At 46.1% G+C, this 23,289-nt stretch overlaps 1 protein-coding gene across 2 annotated transcripts; it reads right to left on the reverse strand.

Moving 5' to 3' along the window:
- Positions 1–3,169: 3,169 nt before the first annotated feature.
- SLC18A1 (solute carrier family 18 member A1) lies at positions 3,170–22,353 on the reverse strand (the record flags this gene model as incomplete). Of its 2 annotated transcripts, XM_081135260.1 has the most annotated exons (15): positions 3,170–3,793; positions 4,622–4,755; positions 4,969–5,088; positions 5,307–5,370; positions 6,557–6,608; positions 7,561–7,639; positions 12,240–12,335; positions 12,417–12,477; positions 14,336–14,379; positions 14,610–14,699; positions 16,270–16,362; positions 17,229–17,312; positions 19,596–19,654; positions 20,267–20,630; positions 22,230–22,353. In XM_081135260.1, 15 exons carry the CDS (start codon positions 22,351–22,353, stop codon positions 3,680–3,682), a joined length of 1,578 nt encoding a protein of 525 aa, XP_080991386.1. In that variant the 3' UTR covers positions 3,170–3,679. The 2 variants fall into 2 exon arrangements, with proteins under 2 accessions (XP_080991386.1, XP_080991387.1); XM_081135261.1 differs by lacking the exon at positions 4,622–4,755 and having other exon boundaries at positions 3,614–3,793.
- Between the last annotated feature and the right edge of the window lie 936 nt (positions 22,354–23,289).

Consider the following 23,289-nt stretch of genomic DNA (forward strand, 5'->3'; position numbering starts at 1 on the left):
CTGAACTCCCTTAAGCCACTTTGCTCCAAATACGTTAACTTGACCTATCCCCCACACCAGCAGGAAGTGTTTGCACTGAGAAATTTAGAGACAAGACCAACGGACACTGATACTGGTGAGCTCTCCAATGAAAGAGCAACTCCCACCCAGGCACCCCAGGAGTTCATAGCCCCAGTCATTACAGTTCCAGGAGCTTTTCAAAGGAGAGTCTCCATAGTGCAAAACAGCTCCAACAAGCCAACCGGAGCCAAAGAAACATACAGATGCAGGGAGCGAAGAACAATTTGACCCACTCTGAGAGATAAAAAATATTGCAACCATGAAATGAGATTAGGAGGCTATAAAAAATTGGAGAGCTCTTATAATTATAGCTAAAGTGGAAAAAAAAATATTATAAAGAACAGCTGCACGTAGAATTGAGGAAATATCTCAGAGAGCAGAAAAAAGTAAGTTAAAAAGAATGAAAAGAAGGAAAAAAGAAAGAAGACCAATCAATCCAGGAAGCCCACAGCCAACAAACAGGATGTCCAGAAAGAAAGCAAAAGGCAGACACAGAAGAAATGATCAAGGAGGTGGCACAGCAACATTCCTGGAAAGAAAGAACGTGGTCTTCTAGACAGAAGAGGTCTATTGGGTTGCAGCGCAATGGCTACAAACACCCTCCACCAAGAGTCCCTACTGTGACATTTCAGACCTGGAATACGATCCTAAAACCCCAAAGCAACAGCAGGTGCTGTCCAAAGGATCAAACGGCACCCGACTTCCAGCAGAGGTGCTGCAACCCTGCGAGCGCTTTTGGGGTCTCCCTGCGCCACCCACTCATCATCTCACGCGCGCCCTCCGCATATTCTCTCGACTCCACAGTCACGGCCTTCACTCGAGGCGCCGTGGCTTCCATCCCAGGTTCTGGGCTTGGGAAACAAAACGTCTGCTGGTTGTTTCCAACCCCGACAATAGCCCATTTGTTCCGCCCATTTGTTCTTTGCTGCAGTGTAACTGGTTCAGAGCCTCTCACCCTTTGCGTAAGTTTGGAATCCCCACCCCTCCTCCCTTCGTCAGGGGAAATGCATGTCCTCAGCCTCCTCACAGTGGAGGCCATCTGACATTTGATGGTATTTTCTATAAAAGAAAACTTCTTGTGGCTCATTCTTGCTGGATTGGTATTTTCATTTTTAGAAGAACTTAGTGTCATCTGTAAATGTGGGAAGTGTAGCCCACACTCTTTTCTTCATGACACGTGTAAAGCCATGCCATTTCATAAAGACGAATTCCACTGTCTGTTTTTAGGTGATTCTCCTTGTATGTTTCATACACAGCCTATGTTTATGACCTATTTCTGACCGATAACAAAAAATGTATCTGGACTGACTTGGAGTGTTTGGTGTTGACTCTTGTCTGAATAAATTATATCTATTGGTTTCTCCTTAAGAATGTTTTTATATTGCTCAAGCAATGTTAACTGGCAAGTCAAGAATGTCTTTCTGCTTTTAAAAATCTTCTTAATTTTTTAAATGTGTTAACAATTTCTGTAACAAGCCCATCCTTTATTAGAAATCCTCCTCTTCGTGGACGTGAGAACCAGCAGTGCTCCACTGTCAGAGCCCCTGACCTCTCCGTACCCCGCCTCCTATCTTTGCACAGCTCACAGGGGCCTCTGCTCAGTCTACATCTGTAGTTACAACTTTTTAAAAAATATATATTTATTGATTTCAGAGAGAGGAAGGGAGAGGGAGAGAGATAGAAACATCAATGATGAGAGTCATTGATCGGCTGCCTCTTGCATGCCCCCTGCTGGGGATCGAGCCTACAACCCGGGCATGTGCATGACTGGGAATCGAACCTTGATCTCCTGGATCACAGGTCAATGTTCAACCACTGAGCCACGCCGGCTGAACTGTAGTTACAACTTACTTTTTTTTTTAATCCTTACCAGAGGATATTTTTTTCATTGCTTTTCAGAGAGAGGAAGAGAAAAACACTGATGTGAGAGAGACACATTGATTGGTTGTCTCCCCACGTGCCCCAACTGGGGCTGGGGATTGAGCCTGCAACTGAGGTATGTGCTCTTGACCAGAGTTGAACCTGGGGCCCTTCAGTTCACAAGCTGGCGCTCTAACCACTGAACCAAACCGGCTAGGGCACAACTTACATATTTTGACACATGATTTCCTAATTTTATCATTGAGCTTCTTCAAAATCTGAGACAAGTATCATCCTGACTAAATGACGACATAAGCACATGGGTTTTGCATTATCAGGCAACTCTAGTTAATGCCAACCCCCTAGAAACATATCCATAAATCAGTCATCCACTGTCCAAGTGATAAGATTCACTGAAGTTCAGCTTGAATGTGTTCTGATGACTCGGAGCTTGTACTGAATCCACCACACTCCTCCACAGGTGCAATAATGAGAGCCAGGTAGCATTTCCCCGCCAAGCCCAAACACCCAACCTGCTACCAGGCACCCAGCGGCCTGTGCCTGCGGGTCTTCCCATTCCTGCCTCTGCCCCCAGCTCCACCATTATTTCCCACCCAGATCATAAACCTCCCTGCCTTTTGTCCCTGAACAGAGTGTACACTAACTTACAGTACTGATCATTGTTAGACTGTGCACATGCTATTTGCCCAAATAGGTGGGAAGCTACTTAAGAGTGGGTGCCACGTCTCCCATCTCTTTGAAACCCCATCACTCCATAACTGTTTCAAAAAAGCAGCAAAAAGTAAAAATGTTTCTAGTACCTGATGTATTTGCCCACAGACTTCCTTTGCTATAAAAGAGCGTCTAATTGGCCGTGTCTGAATTGTGCAATAACATTCATTGGCAAGTGTGAACAATGCCCCATTCTTTCCTCAGGAAAGATTCGGGAAATCCAGTGGGAAGGATTTTAGAGCAGCTGCTTTGTACTTCTTCCCATGAAATCTTGGGATTAGTAGATTTTTTTCTGTCTTCCTACTTTTATTTCTTAGAGTCTAAGAGGGTTAGGAAAGGTGGAAACCCACAGGGGAAGCAGTGAGAATGCCAATAACTCAAGCATAAGAGAAACAGGTTCTTTCCCTTCCATTTGGTAATGAAGAAAAGAGTCCTCCATTCACTGAGAAAAAAGTCACATGATCAGCCATAGTCTTTGCCACAGGAAAAAAACCACTAAACACTAGGCAAAAGATTTCCCGAACTGGCAATTTAGCAGCAGTACAATGTTGAGGATGCTTTCTCAATCTAGCTGGGAAAACTCAGGGCACAAAACCCTGAGAGTCTGTTGGGAACATGCCAAAGAAAATGAGACAACAGATGAAACGAGGTTTGTCAGTCACCCCACTGGTTTCAGGGGCACACTGTGCTCCTTGCTGCCTCCAGGAAATGAGTCACCCCTTGCAGAACCTGTCATAGCGCAAGTTTAATCAGCCTCCCAGAAGCCTAGGAGAAAGCATCACTCTGCCCTCCCACCAAAGATGGGCCACCTGGGGCATCAAAGCTGGAGGGAGAGTGGTGGGTTACACAGGGGAGGAGACAACCTGGCTTGGCACCCGTGGGAGGGGAGGTTGAGAGACACCCAGGGGAGAGGGAAGTGAAGCCTATTGAGTGGAGCGTGGTAATCTGGTTCCAGGGAAAGAGGTGGTCACTGAAGTTCGAGCCTCATAGAGCCACGTGTGACAGGCTCAGGGACCACCTTCTGCCGCTACTCCTCACTGCCAGGCTCCTCATCGCTGTCCTCCCCCAGTGGAAATGCCCTCGGGGACTTCTGGACTGCATGTATCTGGGTCTCCATGGGGCAGTCCTGGCTCAGAATTGCCTGCAGGGAGAGGTAGGAAGACAAATCACTGCACATCTTTACTCAGTCTTCTCACTCCCTTCCCAGCTAGCTCATCCAAGCCTAGGGTTGTTCAGGAAAGACTCAGGAACAAGCATAGGACCCTCTTTCTGCTTCAGGTAGGTGCACAGGCCTTCCAAGGCACCTAGCTGTAGCCACCCCAGTCAAGACAAACATCTGATATCTTGTAATTGAATCCTAACAGCAGTTGTGCAGGCTACAGCTGAAATTGGCACCCCTCCTACCCATCAGACCTTCCTTTCTTCCACTGTTCCTTTCAGCAGCCACTATATCCATCCCTAACCCAACCACACCCTCAGGGTGCTCATGCTGCAGTAAGAGGAAAGTATCTTGTTAACTAAAATCATATGTTGTGGTTCTCTCCCTGAGGTTTTGGTATTTTAAGAGATGACCTGGTAAGGATCATGGTAGATACGAATGAATGAATGGATGAATGAACGAACGAGCCCAGTGGAATTCTATCCATTTTAGGGAGATAATTTGGTAACTCATGCTTTGCTAGTAATGACAGCAACTATAAAATGCCTCTGATGGGTCCCTGCTCCCAACTCTTTACAAACTTCCCTCTTACCTTGTTTACTTAGGACCCTGCTTAACCACCTGGTGTAAGAGAGGAAGTGGTTATGTATAGAAGGGAAAACAAAGGAAAGACAAATATGAAACGGGGATCAGAAAACATGGCAAAGCCGAAAGAGATTAAAGAGGGAGGAAGTAAGAGCACAGAATGAAAAGGAATGAGAGACATGGAAAGAAACAAGATTTTTCTTGGCAGTAGTCAGAGCCCCTTACCAGTTTCTCCTCTCTGGCTGGGGGGCTCCTCAGGTAGCAGCAGAGAGGAGCATAGACGATGTTGATGACCCCGATGATGACCATGAGCCAGGGGAAACCAACAGCATGCACAATGGCACCCCCAGTGGATGGGCCTGTGAGGAATAAATCAGTCACCAGTGTTTACTGAGCCTTGATCACGCAGAAGACACCATGGGGGGGTCAGCAGGTGACCCAAAAGATGTCCCAGGGTCAAATACCTCCAGAACCCTGGGAGGATCAGCCTCCCAGCTCCCAGCTGGTAAACTGTAGAAAAGGGAGAATGGGACACTAGGTCCTGGGTGCTCGCCTCTGCCCCACCAACATACCTATAGCAAAGCCCATGCAAAAAGCCACATCTGCAATGGCGTAGACACTCCCATACACAGAGGTGTGGCGCAGGTCCACCAGGTGTCCCATGATGGGCATCATAGAGGAATCCACCATGCCTGTGGTCAGAGCAAACAGGACACCTCTGTCAGCAATGCCCCCAGTCGCCTCCCTGTCAGTGCACCCTCGCTACCCCTTCCTTTAGTCCACTGCGTTGGCCTGCTGTCCCCCCACTCAACACGACACCCATTCCAGGTCAGCCTTCCCACGGCCCTCCTCTGCTCTGATGCAAAGCCAGCATTCAGGGTCTCTTGTTTCCTTTGAGGGCACTTCTTACCTATGGCGAAGCCAAGCCCTGCATTGGGAGCAATGAGGCCAAAAATATTACGAGCCAGAGGAACCTGCAGTGGGAAAGGAGGGAGAGGTCATCAGGAGTCCAGCCAGGCCCTGTGGGGGCAGCGAAACAAGAAGCGTTTTCGCGTGAACGGCACTCACGTGTGCTCTGCGCCACGTATGCTACCTATTTGGATCCTCACACCTCCTTATGAAGAAGACTCTTTACCTCCATTGTAACGATACGGAAACTAGGCCGGTGCTGCTGGGTCAAATGCCCTGTCCAAAGTTACAGAGCTAATAAGTGGCAAGATCAAGTGTGAACCTCAGATGTGACTGCATCGTATCATCACCATGGTCCTTTTCTGTTGTATGGGCTCTTCCTCCCTGTTCCCCACCCCCTGGCCTAGGTGAAGTCTTAACCTGGTAGCCACTGAAGCAAGAGAGAGAGGAGATACCAACAACCAATTACCCGTAAGCAGGTCCATGGCTTGGTGCCACATCAGCAAGTCTGTGAAGCTCATTCTCCCGCCCGCCCTGCCATCCACGGGAGCCTCCCTTTCCTCGTCTGGTGGTTCCTCACCTTCCTCCCTGGGCATCTGTCACCCAAACTTGCTACCCCAACACACTCACGTCTCAGAGGTTTAATGTACCACTTAGATGTTAGTGGTTGATAATAACTTTGGGAAACATTCCTCAGGGGGTATTTATATCTTATTAATAGTATTGGCTAAGATTCCCTGGGACACACTATAATGCAGACACTGCTGTGTTCTATGCGGAGTACCTTGGCAACCCTGTAGGAGTGCTTATGATCTCCATTACGGAGACGAGACAATGAGGGCTCAGAGAGCTTGAAGGGGCCCTTGAAAATGGAAAAGCCCTTATTTCTTCTATCTAATATTCTGGTGCTGGAGGCTGAGGCGCAGATAGTGGTTGACCTAGTGGCTTATGGGGTTCTGTCAAGGTGGGATGAATAAATGAAGGCATAAAATGCACCATCTTCCTGGCTCCATAAATTGATACCAACATGTATTGCTTCATATGCCCATACACAGAGACTTAGACCTCTGACTCCAGCCTTCCCTCTCTCCAATGGGATGCCTGATGGCATCTCTCTCAGTGCTCAATTCCTGCGTATGTCAGAAATGGGCTTTCTCGCAGTGCTTGCCAAGTCAATCCTCTGCTCATTTTAAAGGAAAGTGGTATTTAAATATCTGGGCGTCTCTCTCAACCAGACCTTATTATACTCACACAAAGCAAGCTGGTACCTACTACCACCATGCCAATCAGGGAGCAAAGCCACCTGGGGGAAAAAAGCTGTCATTAAATAGTGCCAAAGGGAGAGATCCCTTCCACCTACCACCTCGTCACCACCACACTGGCTAGTCCTACCACACCTGATCCCAGGAACCCTGTTGGACATCAGAAGATAAATGCATCTCTACATGACCAGTTTGTACCCAGGTGAGCCCTTTCTCTGTCCTTTCCTTCCCTAATCTCTTCCCTGGCTCCATGCCTCTTTCCATAGTAGAAGTGGAGGAGGTGCAATGGGAACTATTCTCCGTTCCCTTAGAAGAGGAACCAGTTGACTGAGAGGGTACTGGCCCCTTGGAAGTCATGCTCAAACTTAATTCTCCCTGTTTCCCAATTCAGACAACCTCTCTCCTATTCATATTTTATTTGGTCTCAAAATCCATCTCAGAAACCACAAAAAACAAAAAGAAAAAAACAACAACGAACTTCTTTCATTCTCTGATTTCCTACAGCAGTGGTGTTTAAACTTATTTTAAAAATCTATATGCTGAACTACAAAGATAAAATTAAAGCTATTCTCGCTGTAATGGAGGAAAAGGGTCCACACTCAGAGCTCTTAGCCCCCAACCCTTGGTGGCCTCTGAGGGATCCGTGGGACACAGTTTGGCAACCACTGACCCACAGTACTGCTTTTTTTATACCTGATCTCTGTGGGGTTATTTTATCTCTTCAACTGGACAACAAACACCTGGAAAGTATAGGTTGTCCCTCAAACACTCACTGCCACATCTATAGCAACCAGCTCAGGACCACCCTTCCTCTTTATAGCCCTCACCACCTATGCACCCCCATGCTCCCAGTGGGCAGTCTTAGTCTGTGTGTATTTGTCCTAAACCTTCAACCTCAGAGAAGTTGTTCCTCATCCCAGGTGCAGGGACAACCTCAAAAGGCTGTCCTACCTTACATTCCTCTTTTTCTTCCCAGATTCCCAGTCTACGTACCGACCCATCTTGTTGGCCAACACACCAAAGAGGTTGGTGCCAATGAGGTAGGACACACTGGCAGGCAGGAAAGCTAGACCTGTAGAAAGACACAGGACTGCATCTCAGGACATGCCTGTTTACTCTAAAACACCTTGCTTCCTACAAGACAGCGAAGTCCCCCTATTACCTTCAAGGATTGCAAACCAGTTTGTTTTGTGGGTTGGAGATCCTCATGAAACCCAGAGCAGATGACATAGGGTCCCACACCTCCCGATCCTATATGCCTGGAAATGGAATGGGAAGTTTTGGAGGGGAATGACATATTCTGATTTGTTTTTTTAAAGTCCCTGTTTGTAGTTAGGAGAATGGCTTCATGGGACAAGAGTGGAAGCCAAAGGACTACCTGAAGAACCCAGGAGAAAAGAGATAATGCCTCAGCTCAGAAGTCACTATGCAGAAGTGAATAAAATGGGAGGCATTTTGCAGGTAGAGCCAGTGGAGTTTTCTGTTGGATTGGGTACAGGCATAGGAGTGGGGGAAAGAGAGAAATCAAGGATGACTCCCAGGTTTTTGCCTTAATGAACTGGGTGGCTGGAGACTGGAAAAGAAGGAAGAGCTTGGAGGGATCATGAAAAGCTTGAAAGACCTATCAGATGTCCAACTGGAGACATCAGGCAGTTGGGCACACAAGTCTAGAGTTCCAAAGACCCTCAACACAGATACGTTCAACTAACTGATTTACGCATGGTTCTTACAGCCGTGGGAACGGCTGGGCTTACCTACCAAAGCCCAGGTAGAAAAGAAGAGAAACCTAAGGTCTGAGGCTCTGAGGCCTCCTACCTTTAAAAGTTAGCAGAGAGGAAGGATACAGGAAAGGGGGAAATGAGCAGCCAATGGAGTAGGTGAGAGGGAACAGAATCCAGGAGAAAAGGGAACAAAAGGAGTTTGGGCTTCTCTAGGAGCTGAGACGCTTCAGCCATAAAGAGAAGGCAGTGATGTGCACAGGTGCAGGCAGTGAGTACGCCTAGTGATGGAAGCGTGTGAGCTCCCTTCTCATTTCTTCCATTTCTCAATGACTGGGAGTTGAGAATGACAAAGGTGAAGGGATGCGGTTGTATAAGAGGTCTGAATGGAGAAGTGTAAAATAGTGAGTTTGTAAAGTGGGAAGGAGAACACAACTAGGGGACTTATGGAAAGATTGTTGGACGGTGTAAAAACCAACTATAAATAAAAATATGGGAAGATTGTTGGACGGTGTAAAAACCAACTATAAATAAAAATAAATTTTTAAAAATGATTATAGCGGCCCTAAATCTAAGGTGAGACCAACAGCGTGGTTGCATCTTTCACTACTTGTGTTCAGACAAGTTGCTGGCAACCAGATGGGCGTAGCCAGAATCAAGGCTTTGCCAGGTGACAAGCCCAGGGGAAGAGTGGGCAAAGGAGCGGCGTGATGGGATCCAAGCTGAGTAAAGGAAGAAATGAAGACGTGAGTGGTGATGGAAACAGAGCAAGAACTGAGGCCAGTAGTGATCTCAAAGTGGCCAAAATGTGTTGATAGGGGGCTATTACAGTACCTGAGCAGGGGATACGTAAGGTGGTAACTGGACTGCTTGGAATGGAGATTCAGAGGTGATTAATGGTGATGCCAAGGTCAAGATTATATAAAGGTTTGATTGGTTAAGGTGGTGAAGAGAAAAAGATCATTGCAAAAGAGTAGATTAAGGAATAGGCCAAGATGTTAAAGGGTTATCCACTTGGCTATCGAAGTCACCAAAAATGGTGACAGGAGTAGAGGTGAAAAAGAACCGAGCCAGGTGTTGACAGCTTTAATGAATGAGGAGGGATAACTAAGGGGCTGGTGGATGATTGCAATGAAGAGGGGTGGGTGGTATAATTTAACGACACGATCTTCAAAGGAGTTGCCGTCTTCACAGGAGAATGAAGAAGAAATGATTCAGAAGCGGCAAAGGAGAGCAAAGGAGGAACATGGACTTCCACCAAGAGGGCTGCATGAAACCGTGTTCTCAGGAATCATCCAGGTTTCAGTTAGGTCAAGGAGATGAAGGACATGCACAGAGAAGAGGCTGAGGGCGCTGGGACCTTGCCCATGACAGGCAGTTCCATAAGGCCCAGGGTTTGGGAGGGTAATGGGAAACTGGGTCAGACTAAGAAACCTCTGAACTTTGGGGATAATAATAATTCCTATTAGGTAGGCTGGCTGAGGGGCTTGAATGACATGATGCATATCAACCATTTTTGCATAGCTCCTGCCACAGATTAAGTACCCTCTGAGCACTGGCCTTAATTAGTATCATCTGGTGAGAAACAGGGTCAGGACTTGGACCCAGGCCTTCTCACTCCGCCTCCAGGTGTTTCCACCACCCACACCACCAGTGTGGCAGCCAGATGGCTCTGGCACAAGGGACTACTTGGAATCAGCAGTGTGAGTTTCCGTGGGTCTCACCAGCCTGTACTGAGAGGAAACAGTGCTGCCTCCTAGAAACTGTTGTGACGATTACAATTAAACCCAAAGTCAACAATTCACCAGTTAGGCTGATAGCTTGTTTGCTTTTAATATTCTCTTCTGTGGGTGGAAGTGAAGTATATACCTCAGTGGATTTGCCTAGTCAACCTGTACAGTGTGGCCATCTGTTTCAAACTGTATCCATTTGTTTATGCTTAATTGCTTTAAAAAAATTAGAAGTTATAAGTGCTCAACTGTTTACCTGATTATCTGGAAACCAGTTCCTCTAGGAAGCCTACTAGCTTCCCAGATCATGCTCTTAATGTCATTTTGAATCATGCGCACTTTTCTAAATGAGGCTTTCCTTAGTCAGAGTGGCTTGTTCTTTAGGACCCGGTAATAGCTTGCATTTCAGTGGCATCTTGTGCAAAATAGGTGTCCCAGACTGTATGTCCATAGACACACACCTGTTTTTCACAGCACATCTTCAAGGAGTGGGGATTACACATAGTTGTAATTGTCAACATGATTTAAACAAAAATAATTACGAAAACAGTAATGATTTTAATTTATGGAGTATATCCTATATTCCATGTGTGGTGTGAATCCTTTTATAATTCATAGATCCATTTAATCCTGAAAACAACTCTGAAAAGCAGCTCCATTTTTTACAAATAAAAAAGTGGAATTCACAAGAGGTTAGGAAACTTATCCAAAGTTACAACGAGTAAGACGCCACCAGGCGGGCCTGCTTCCAAAGCCTGAGCTTTCCTTCCACTCGCTGCTTGCTCAGTGAGAGCAGCAGGCACGTGGGACATTAGAGAGAGCTCAGTCACAGATGACAGTCCCTCCCAAAGCCTCATCCTTTATTCCCAACAGGTAAGAGGTGTTCTGCATCTAGAGCAATATGTTTCAGTGTGGTCACTGAGGCCATCTCAGCACCACCTGGAAACTTACTAGGAACGCAAACTTGTTTCACTGAATTGCTGGGTGGGGCCCAGATATCTGAGTTTTAACAAGCTTTCCAGGCAGTTTGAGACAGATGGCACTGAGGACTGCAGTAAAGGATGGAGGAAGACAAAGCATCCTTGAGCTCTGGGGAGTGTGTGAAATCAGCCTGTGAGCTTCCTCAGGCCTCACCTGCCACTCTGCCTCTACTACCACGGGGCAACGGCACTGCCTAATAGAAACTACAGTGCCGATTACAATTAAGTCCAAAGTCAACAATTCACCAGTTACTGCCGGATGCTGGTTTGCTTTTAATATTCTCTCCTTTGGGTAAGGAAGCCTGGGGAAGGGCCCTTTTGAGCCGTGGCTCCCACCTACACAGCCAGAGCCTCAGGGCAGGGGATGCTGGCTGGCACCGAGCACTGACTAACACAATTAATTGTCATGGCCAGAGGCAGCTGCAGGCCAGGAAAATTCAATTTGGGGCTGGGAGCCTTGCTTAGAATCGTCCCCTGAAAAATTAGATTTAGTGCTTTTTATTGCTTGCTGAGCAGTATCAGGTCCTTATCGGCTTCCCCTCTGGCCCCAGAAGCCTCTCCTCCCTGCAGTGACTGAGTGATTTGCACGTAGACTTCTCTGTCCCTGTCCTCAGGCTTCCTGGAAAGGGCCAGCACCTCCTCTTTAAGCTCAGATGGGTCACAAGGACATCTGTCCTCAGAGCAGAGGCTGGAGGCCTCTCTCCTGGGCCCAGAGCTCTCCACTGGGGTACAGAGCCCAGCACCTTCCCTAGGTGAGGGCCACAGAACATATTCCATAAACTACTTTTTAGAGGTGAAAAGATAGCAAAAAAAAAAAAAGTAATGTGGGGGAAGGGGAGTTGAAGAGAGAAAATGTGGATGGTAATGGTGGTGCATATGAATGCTCTACAGGTACAAGACTTCCATTTATTCCTCAAATTACCCTTGAACTAGATAATATTCTGATGCCTATCTTGGAGATGAGAGAAGTGACGTTCAGAAAGTCTCTGATTTGCGCAGTTTGCATAGCCAATCAATAGAAATGAAAACCTAGGTCCTCTGACTAGAAATCATTAATGGTTCTACGACACAGGAAACTGTTGCTCCATAGCCCTGTCAACCCCTCCTACCCTGTCCTCCTTGGGAAGCACATTGTCTGTCTGTGACCTTAAAGACCTGGACCTAGTGATGCTTTTCTATTACTCGAGAAAGGTCCCGAGGACACACCTCTGCTCAAGCCTGAGTTGGGGACCAAGGTCACTTACCCAGCTGCCACTCAGGGGAGCACATGGTCTGCATCATCCAGATGGGCAGTGTGGGCTCCAGCATGGCCACTCCCATGTTGGCAAAGCAGAGGGATCCTGGGGGGACAGTTCTGTGAGCTGCAGTGGCTGCCCTGAAGTCTGGACTCGCCCAACCCGAGGGGGGTATTGTCAGCTTACCTGCAGCCACCAGGATATAAGGGTCTTTGAGAAGTGTAAGGAGGGGAGTCCCCTTGGCACTCTGAGAACATGGACAACAAAAACTTCCATTTGTATAGTATATAAATCTCTCCTGTTTTCACAGAATCTGAGAATGTACAGACCTGGAGTCAGCACAGACCCCACAGGGTAAGGGCTCAGTCCCTCAAGGCTGCCCCAACTTCAGATGCCAATCACAAGTAGTGGGTTCCCAGGTCACCCACACTTTGGTCTGACTTGGCTATAAAGCCAAGGTATTTAGAATAAACTTTCCCATGTTTTTTGTATTTTTTATCTTCCTTCCTTCCTGGTTTGATATGGATTTCCCAGAGCCATCTCTGGTTTGGAGTCAGAAAAATACCAACTCTGATATTTAACTGAGACAGAATGATGGTCTGTAAGGATGCTCTTGGGAGAGAGGTTGCCTGGATGGCGTCTAAGGTCTTCTCTGGCTCTGGGATGTTATAACTATGAATGTACAAGTCCTAAGGTCATTGTCTCCTTCCTGGTTCTGAATATATATATATATTTTTTTTTTCATATGGAAAATAATACAATAATTAATAAATAATAATACAAGAATAAACTGTTTCATGTGCTCACAACTATAAACCTACTTTTGCCACACCCTGTGTATTAAATACATATATTAAACTCATGACTGTATATATGTGTATGTGTGTGTGTGTGTGTGTATATAGTCATATACTGTTTAACAACAGGGGTGCATTCTGAAAAATGTGATTAGGCAATTTTGTCTTTGTGTGATCACCATAGAGTGCACTTACACAAACCTACACAGGATAGCTTACTGCACACCGAGGATATATATAGTACAGCCTACTGCTCCTAGTCAACAAGCATGTACAGCATGTTATTGTACAAAGCAACACAAAATTAAATCAAGCACAAGAGAAAATCATGCAAACATGAGACTCAGTAAACAGGAGATATATGAGGCCGCTGCTGGTGTAACACAGCATACTGTTGTACAGCAAACTCTTTTTTATAAGTAGATAGAGTACACTCTAGCCCTGGCCAGTTTGGCTCAGTGGCTAGAGTGTTGGCCTGCGGACTAAAGGGTCCTGGGTTCAATTCCAGCCAAGTGCACGTACCTCAGCTGTAGGCTCCATCCTCAGCCCCAATTGGGGCTCTTGTGGGAGGCAACCAATCGATGTGTCCCTCTCACATCAATGCTTCTCTCTCCCTTCCACTCTCTCCAAAAAGCAATGGTAAAAATATCCTGGGGTGAGGATTGAGAAAAAAAAAAGAGTACACTCTAAAATAATGATAAATAGTATAGTATAGTAAGTATATAAACCAGTGACATAGTTGTCTGTTATCATTATTGTAATGTACTGCACATAATTGTATGTGCTATACTTTCATACAACTGGCAGCCCGGAAAGTTTGTTTACACCACAAACACATGAGTGACACTGGGCGCTACAACATTACCGTGGCTATGATGGCAGAACAGCTACAGTGTTATTAGGCGATAGGAATTTTTCAGCTCTATTATAATCTTAAGGGACCACCATTGTATATGCAGTCTGTTGTTGACCAAAACATTGTTATGCAGTGCATGGCCATATATAGGTATGTATGTGTGTATACATATGTATATGTGTGTGTGTGTGTGTATTCTATAAGGTTTCTTTGAGTCTTCATAAGGCCCTTCCTCCACCTTTGTCCAATATCAAGACAGATTCCCACACCCCCCCACACACTACCCTAAATATGACCCTATCTGGGAATCAAAGTACAATTCTCACATCCCCCGACTCCATTCCCCTTCACCTCTCTTGTTGTGGTTTGACAGGGATGATCTAGGGATGCCTGGATCACTGCCCGTAGCCATTCTATATATCTCTTGGCAATGGGGCTTGGTGTCTACTTACCTCAGGAGAGAACTTGGAAGGCTGTAAAATGCAAAACTGGAGTGCTAAGAAAGAAAGAGGAAGAGAGACAGTTCCAGTTTATCCACTGACTCGTTGGAGGCTCCAATAGCAGCCACACTGCTGCCACTCTATCACATGTAGACCTAGCTCCCTAAGTTTCTTCATTCTTTCCTAGGATGGGGCAGTCCTTGATCCATTCAAACATGTCAAGACTGACACCACAGCACAATGCTTTCCCAACCTGACCGGGACTATCACCTGTCTGGTGACTTACCTCCATCCAGCAGTGCCAGGAAGGCCAGGATGAGGAAGGGTGCAGACTTCCCAACAAACTCATACATCACACTTCCAAAGGGAGCTCCCACTGCAAAGGCAAAGCAGGCCCAGATTGCAGAGATGAAGGCCAGTTCCCAGCCAGTGTGACTTATCCTCATGGACCAGTGAATGTGTACTGCGGCCTACTTGGGGCTGAGCTCCACATGAGGCTCTGGGGACTCAGATGAAGAAGACCTGGTTCCAAGGTCTTCACATTCTAGTGGAGGAAAGGAGCATGGTGGTGGTGGGTGGGACGACCCAAGTAATTAGAACATGATAAAAAGTAAGTTCAACAGTAAAGGCTCCATCTACAAAGAGCTGTGTGAGCACAGTGGAGTGAGTTCAGGAAGCCACACAGGCTTTGTCAGGTGGATAATACTGGTGGGGAAGGGTCATGTGTAAAGAAGACAGAGGTGTCAGAAAGGAGAGTGTGGTTGGAGAAGAAATACAAAAAAATCAACTCTACTAGGGTATGAGTATTTGGGAGAGGAAGAGTAGAGGCAGGGAAGGTTGAAGCCAAATAGTTAAGGGCCCCATATATCCAGATAAAGCATCTACTTGGCCTTGAAGGCTGGGGAGAAACATCAGTGCTTTGTAGCAGGGGAGAAATGCTGCCAGCTCTGGGCATAGGGAGCTTCCTCTGGAGCACCTTGGAGGAAGGAAAGACTGTGCAAGGAGTCAGGCAGGAGGCTGGTGCCATATTGCAACTGAGACCTGATGAGGAGCTGACCTTGAGGAAGTGGCTGTAGAGAACACAATGGGTGTACTCATTTGGGAGTGAGAGGAGAGAAAGGAGAGAGGGACCCAGCGGTTTTAGCTCGGGTGTTTGGGTAGGTGGGTACTAACAAGGAGCAGAGGTTTTGTTCCATCTCTTTCCTGTGGTGGCAGAGGGTGGGGTACGAGCCAGGGAAGAGACTTCTCCCCAATTAGCTCACAAGCTCCTACAGGGCAGGAACCATGTCTGAGGCTTCTTACTGATATCCCCTCTGTGTTAGCATTGTGGTTGATATGTAATAAGTGCTCAGTAAAAGTATGTGGCTTGTCAGACTAGTCAATTAAACCATAAGAGGGATGAACCTCAAAGAAAGGACAGCCTTATGGTTTCACATTTGGGATTCAAGTCCAGAAAATCTGCATCTATATCCTTGTTCTGGCATTTCCTGGCCGTGTGACCTTGGATGACTATCTAACCTTCCCTCTTCTCATCTCTATATCAGGGGCAATCATCCCTCCGTCGCAGCATGGTGCTGAGAATTGAAGATTATGTCTGTAATGCATTTAGTACAAAATCTGACAAAGCATGTTCTACTGTTGAAAGCTGGCCATGTGCAGAAGCAGAAGTGAGGCAGTGGCTGCTAACATGGGGATAGTCACTCCCTTGAATAGACTAGGTTTCTGGACCATTTCCAGGACCTCAAGGGCTATTCAGCTTCTTAAAGGAAAAGGGATTTCACCTTCCCAGGGCAAAATTTCATAAGGACTCAAAACATGATTGGACAGAGAAAGAGGGAAAATATTGTCTTCCATGACCTTAGGAACCCCTGCCTCCTGGAGCCATCTTCAGAGAGTCTGTAGTACCCCCACCCTACGACTCTAGATCTGGGGCCAATGCCACTTACCCAGCACTCCCAAAGCCAGGCCCCCCAAGGCGATTCCCATAGCGCGACCTCGCTCATAGTCGTCAGTATAGACACTTGCCAGCATCCCAAGACCTGAAGGAGGTAACAGATGGAGTCAGCATGCAGGAGCTCTCTGCCTGCCTCTCTCACAGGGTTCCTGGCCTTCACCTTATTATATCATCAGGGATCATCTTAGCTAGAGTTTCAGCTTCAGGGGTTTTGCAAAACTTAGCCCATAGCATTTTACAAATATTTCCCCACTATTCCCCCAAACTCCCACATTGCTCATTCCCTCTGTTCAGAATATTGTTGGAAGTGCAAGTCTCTGGGAAGGGGACACAGAATACCATTGTCCTACGACATAGTATTTCATATCATCTTATCATTTCCTAGCACATTTCCCTGGATAAATAGATACAGACTAGGTCAAGGAAGGGAAAACCTACAAACACAGAGCACTGCTCTATTTAACGGGGGAGCCCGAGGAAAAGTAGGAAAGTATCAAATACCTGGAAGAGAGCGTGGGCTGGGCTCTCATGTCTGTTCACTCATGTAAAACGGCAAAGGATTACATTCATATTGTACTTGATAACACTTTGCAAACTGTGAGGGTGTTACTGGCAGTATTAACATTACTGTTACTATAAAATGGTAAGAGGGGACAGAGAAAAGACCACAGAGTGGCCTTAAGTAAAGGCTTGGCTTTACTGTTTTACCTCGGGCTTGCTCTGGCCTGAGCTAGCTGCATCTGAACATTATCGGAGGAAGTCATGTCAGCCTGAGGAATTTATAGGCACTGCCAGCAACTCCAGAATTATCTTGGTTTTGAATCCCAATTTCTGCCTTCCAGGATATTTTCTTTAATTTTTTCATATAAATTGTATAATAGGGTCTGACGGTAGTAAGAGATGGTAAACGAGGCAGTGTGTGCGTGTGTGTGTGTAAGATGTCGGTGTTACCTGCAACAGATGAAAATGAAGATCCAATGCCTTGAAGGGTTCGAGCCACAAAGAGCAGTGTATACGTACCAGAAAAAGCAAACACTGGGCAAAGAGAAAAGCAAGAACGCTCCAGTTAGCAAATTGCCTTTGTTCCCTGGCCACCAGAAAACCTGCCCGTGATATTACAAAGATGAGCCATTATGCATATGTCTTAATAAAGCAGGCTCACTGCTCCCTGGAGCTGTCTTTCTGATCTCCCACCCTTCATCAGGACTGCATTTTAATTGGTATGAAGACTGAGGAAGCACAGAAACATAAACAGATTCACCACGCGGGAGATGGAAGGCTGGATTTCCACATTTCTTGCCCAAAGCTCAACCTCCAACATTCTGTCCACTGGAATCAGGCTGTCTATGAAGTCCAATGCCCTGGACTGGGAACTTATCCTTCCACCCTACTTCTGGATCCTCCATACCCAACACCTAGATTTGACCTTTGCCATTGTTGGGCCCTAGTGGGTCATCTGAAGGATGGAGATAAAAAGCTACGTGTACTTGAAGGGCCATAGGCATTGGGTAGATATTAAAGTAATACCTTGCTATCCAATCGGATCCTTCCCCTTACCTTACAATGGAAGACCTGTTAGCCAGATCAAATCAGCGAGTGTTTACTAAGCAATGCTGAGCAGGCAGCTGTGCTAGTCTCTTAGCAGATGTAAACTAAAGAGACATTCAGTTCATGCCCTTGAAGAGATTTGGTCTACTAGAGACTAACATACACAAAACTGAGAACCAAAGAGAAATATGTTATAAAAAACTAAATTACAGGGTGCTGGTGGTAAGGCTGGTAAGTGCAGACATGTCTCACCTCCAGTTCCAGGGCAAAGGCCCGGAGAGACAGAGGCTCCCTCCCAGAGTGTCTGCATCAGCAGACTTGAAATCCTGCTGCCCATTTATTACAGAGGTCTTTGCTTGTTTATGTCTTATAATCTCCCACTCCTTCCCGACATGATCACACTGTCTCCCAAACATGCACGCGCTTGGTCTCTCCTTGCCTGGCCTCCAGTGCCCTCTCCCAGGCCTTCTGATTTCCAATCTGTTCAAGGTTGGTTCTTCCTATATCCTTTCCCAAGAAATGATTTATTACTCTTACCTCACCTCCGACCAATCAGCTCCCAGCATGATCCTGAGCCCCCTAACCCACGGTGACCTGTGATTTTGCCCTATATAATTGTAATGCGCACGCCGTCAGAGAGTTTGGGCCTTTAAGCCTTAGCTCCCCATTCTCCTGGGGGTGCCATTCACAGTAACATAGCCATATTTCTCTACTGCCATTCTCGGTGTTTAGGGTTTTGCTCTGCTCGCGCTGGGTGGACAAACTCTTTCTGTTTGGCAATGGCATCATAAAGCCCTGGGGACTGAAAACGTGCCTTTTTATACTTGACATTCCTTCAGTGAATTTTGCCATCAACTCTTATGGAATGAATTACGTCTCATTTGACGGAACAGCGCAAATTATTCATTTTTAATTTAAAGTTTAGTGTAGGCTGAGCCTCTAGAAGTTCAATAAACATTTCTAACTTGAGTATCTTTATTTTCTTTGATGCAAGTACGCTGCAGTTCTGAGACAGAACGCCATCCAGCACCTGCACTTGGCAGCCGTCTGCCCTGAAGGAGACAACCTCTCATTAAGCACTGGTTGGTAGGTGTCCAGCCCTGTGTTGGAAGGGAACACCTGAGGAGAAGCAATAAAAAAGCAGGAGGCACAGGAGGTCTGTGGTTCGGGTCAGAGAGTCTGCAGAGGCACCAGGAGCCGCCAGTGGGGCCACAGGCTGCCTCCCCTGTATGAATCCCACCCCATTTGGTCCTGCTTTATTTTAATTCTCAGGGTCAATTTCCAGACCTGTTTTTTTCTCACTTACTGTTCTTATCCCATCTCCATTTTATCAGGAACATTTATCAGTTACCGGATAGACTATTTGTCTTTCTTTTTCCTGTTTCTTTAGCAAATTTATTTTCCTAAGTTAGAACATTTCCTAACCTTTAATGGTCGAATTTTCCAATATGACCTCTTTCCAAAGATACAAGGTTTGTTCTGAACTCACTCAAGGGTTTACTGATACACACACACACAAGCACACACGCTAGAGCAGACCCAGTAAAACAGCCTTCATGATTTTCCGCAGCTGAAGGAAATGAAGTGTCTTCTCCTAGAGCAGAATACACAAATTCCAGCTAGACCGTTGCCATTGCTGCTCTGGTTGCCAGACCAAACACTTGCTCTCATAGGCACTTGGCCAGCTTGCCCCTGCTTGCTTCCCGCAGTGCCCATGATAAAATCAAGGGCAATCGGGGAGAGGAAGAAAAGAGGAAGCAAGTTACTTACTAACTGTAGACAGAAACATGATAATGAAGCCAGCAAACATGGGGAGGTGATATCCAATCCTAAAAGGGAATTTAAAAAAAAATACAGTTCCAGGAGGCATCCAGATACCTGGACGATATGTTTTCATGTAACTGGGAAAAGAAACTCAGTTATTTGAGTACATGGTAAAATGCGTCTCTGAATGCAGGTGTGGAGAATGGACATGACACGTGAATGTATATAAGCAAATAAACGAACATGAACAATTACTCACAGACCAGGGCCCAAACCTTCTTTTCCAGAAAGGCTAGCCTCCTCAGAGCGCATACCCCTTTGGAACATCAAGATAATCCCAAACACACCTGCTAAGAAGCCAGTGCTCTAGATCACAATAGGCCTGTCCCATTTCCATCTTACCCTATGGGAGCCATGCTCTAGGGCACTGAAAAAGCGTGAATGGTGTACTTCTCTTCACTGGTTCTCTTCTTGGTACTCTAGTCATTACATCACTAAGAATATCCGAAGCCCATGGCATTTCTTCAACATCATGCTATCCTTTGGGGTAACCAGCTTTTCTAGCAGCTGACTGTCCTGGGGTGCAGACGAAAGAGTTTCTTTTTCCCTTCTAACCACCTTTGGAGTACCTCAGCCCATTCTCTTATTCCTGAGCCCCTGGGCACCCACGCATATACCTGTTGGTGAGAGGCCCCACAAATGGGTTGACAAGAAGCTGCATCAGGGCCTTTGAAGCAAACAGGACCCCGACTCGTATGTTCTCTTCCTCCAAGAACTCTGTGTGTTGCAGGCAGTTGTTTTTATGGGATGAGATGGCTCCTGTGACTGCAGGGGGGATGGTGCCAGAAGTGCCATTTGTCCTTGCGGTGCTGCTGGGCACACTCTCTTCCACAGCCATGGTGTTGTTGTCAAAGAAGGAGAAGACAGTGGAAAAGGCAGGAGAAGCGAGGGCGTGCCGGGAAGCTGCGGTGGTGCCGGGGAACAGGGAAGGGTCGACTGCTTTGAATTCTGTGGCATATAGGAAGGTGGGCACAATGGGCACTGAAAGTCAAGAAGGACAAGTGGTAAGGGCTAAGGACACATTGTCTTTTTACCACTAGTGGGTCCAGGGTCATTGCTATGAGGTTCAGTTTCATGCTCAAGGCAGGTTTCTAAGTGACATGACCTGAAGCCCACTAAAAGATTGTGCCCCCCAAGTTATGCTATCAGCTAAAGTACCTAAATCCTAACTATCATACAACTGGGCCTCATCATCAGAGATCCCATATGGACTAATTCGCCTACTGGCTAAAATGTATTTGTGATCACAAAGTCAACACTCGCGGAGCTGTCATAATTTTTCTTGAATATATGTACAGAGAGGGGAAAATTTTGTCACCAGATGCTCATTTTCCCAGCTGAGGTTGACTAGGCAGGCTCTGCCTTTTTATTTCTGCTCTCATGCAGAGATGGCAGAGCATGGAGACAGGAACAGCAGGCCAGTGTCGGGCAAGAAGCCCCAGCTCTGGGGCAGTTGGGCAGAGCTCAAATCCCAACTCTGGCACCTGTGAGTGAGCTGGCCTCAGACAGGCACTTAACACTCCAAACCTTGTTTTTTCTTTTGTAAAGAAAATAGAAAACAGACCCATAGATACAGAGAACAAACTGATGGTTGCCAGGTAGGAAGAGGTTTGGGGAGCTGGGTGAAAAAATTGAAGGGATTAAGAAGTACAAATTGATAGTTACAGAATAGTCATGGGGTTGTAAAGTACAGCACAGAGAATATAGTCAGAAATATTGTCATAACTGTGTATAATGCCAGGTGACTAGACTTAGAGGGGGATCATTTCGTAAGTTATATAAATGTCTAAGCACTATGCTGTACACTTGGAAGTATTATAATATTAAACGCCAACTGTAACTGAACAATTTAAAAAGTTTAAAAAATAGAATATACCAGGATATATGTTTTTAGGATTTAAGATTATAATCTATATGGGATGTGTGTGTATTTAGTTCCCCTAGGAGTAATGATTCAGTGTTGGCTAAAATCAGTGTTTGCAGCTACTTTAGAGAGCATAACTACTATGAATGATGAGAATGGACTATATTGGATTAACAATTTGTCTCAGAAAGCTTCTTGCTTAAGAGTGTACACCCAAGAAGGGCAACATATTAGCAACCATTTAGAACTGGCATAACCAAATGTAAAGATGAGTAGACTACCAACTAAAAAAAAGCAGGAGTCTGATGGTGGGTTTTGATATAAAGATCAATAGCCATACAAAGTATGTTGTTTTGGTGGAGCAGAAGCTGGGAAGGGGACAGTGAGAAGAGGCTCACTGTCCCAGAGGCCACTTGGAGTCATTAGCACCTTGGGAAGATAGCATGGGGAGGGAGGAATGCCAGTTCTGCTCTAGTCAGCCTCTTTTTTGGTCAGACACTCTCTGAATTCCTTCTCTTTGAACCTCTGGAGCTTTCAGCAATGGTTGGCAAGCTCCAGACTCCTTTTCCTGCTGTCTCCTCCAATTCCCCGCAACCTCCGTGCTGTTTCAAGCATGAAAGGAAACATTCTCAAGTCCATTCACTGCTGAAAGCTAGAGGAGGGTGTGTTGCCGGACCCAGAGCAAATTACCCCCGACACCAAGACCCCAGACGTACCCACCACGGTAAGCAGCATGTTGTCCAGGAGCAGAGCCACAAACACCACCATCAGCACCAGCTTCCGGGACTCTCTCGCCTTCTGCAGCCAACGCGGAGGGGTGTCCCAAACCGCCCTGAGCATGGCGAGGACCGGACTGGGGCGTCTTCTCCTCCAGGTTCTTAGGGAAGGTCCTGTTACACCTGTAAAGGTCTTCTGCAGCCTTTACAGAAGAGGGAGAAAGTCTGCCCAGACCAGTGCAGCTCACTATTAAAATAAAAAGTACAGAATTGCTAAAAATAGGATAGTATTTGAAAACTTTCCCCTCAAAAACTTTTTTTTTAATCCTCACTCGAGGATATGTTTTCTTATTTTTATTTTTATTTTTAAAAAAATATATTTTTATTGATTTCAGAGAGAAGGGAGAGGGAGAGAGAGAGACAGAAACATCAATGATGAGAGAGTCATTGATCGGCTGCAGTCTACAACCCAGGCATGTGCCCTGATTGGGAATCGAATCCCGATTGCCTGGATCCTAGGCCAACGCTCAACCACTGAGCCATGCCCGGCTAGGCTGTTTATTGATTTTTAAAGAGAGGAAGGGAGAGAAAGAGAGAGAAACATCGATGTGGGAGAGGAGAAACATCAATCTGTTGCCTCCCGTAGGTGCCCTGACTGGGGATTGAACCCACAACCTAGGTTTGTGCCCTGACTGGGAACAGAACCTGCCACCTTTTGGTATACGGAACGACGCTCCAACCAACTGAGCCACCCAACCAGGGCTCTGTTCATGTCTTATACAGCTTAATAACTCTAGGTGGATCCCACAATGCCTGCCAAGTAAGCACTGCTTACCAGTTTTTCATACTGGAATTCAATCTAGCATATGATGAGGATTCTGGAGACCATCTAGCTGTTTCTCAAAGGTCAGACACCTGCCTATCGCCTCGATGGTTACATCATATCTCATCATATCTGAGGACAACTTACACTATTACTTAATCTTTTTCTCCAAATCCACTTAAAATAACAAACTGAAACACTTGTTTTAAAAAAATAACTTTAGCCCTGCCAGGGGTG

The sequence above is a fragment of the Miniopterus schreibersii genome (genome assembly GCF_964146895.1).
Source record: "Miniopterus schreibersii genome assembly, chromosome: 4".
NCBI classification, from domain to species: Eukaryota; Metazoa; Chordata; class Mammalia; order Chiroptera; family Miniopteridae; genus Miniopterus; species Miniopterus schreibersii.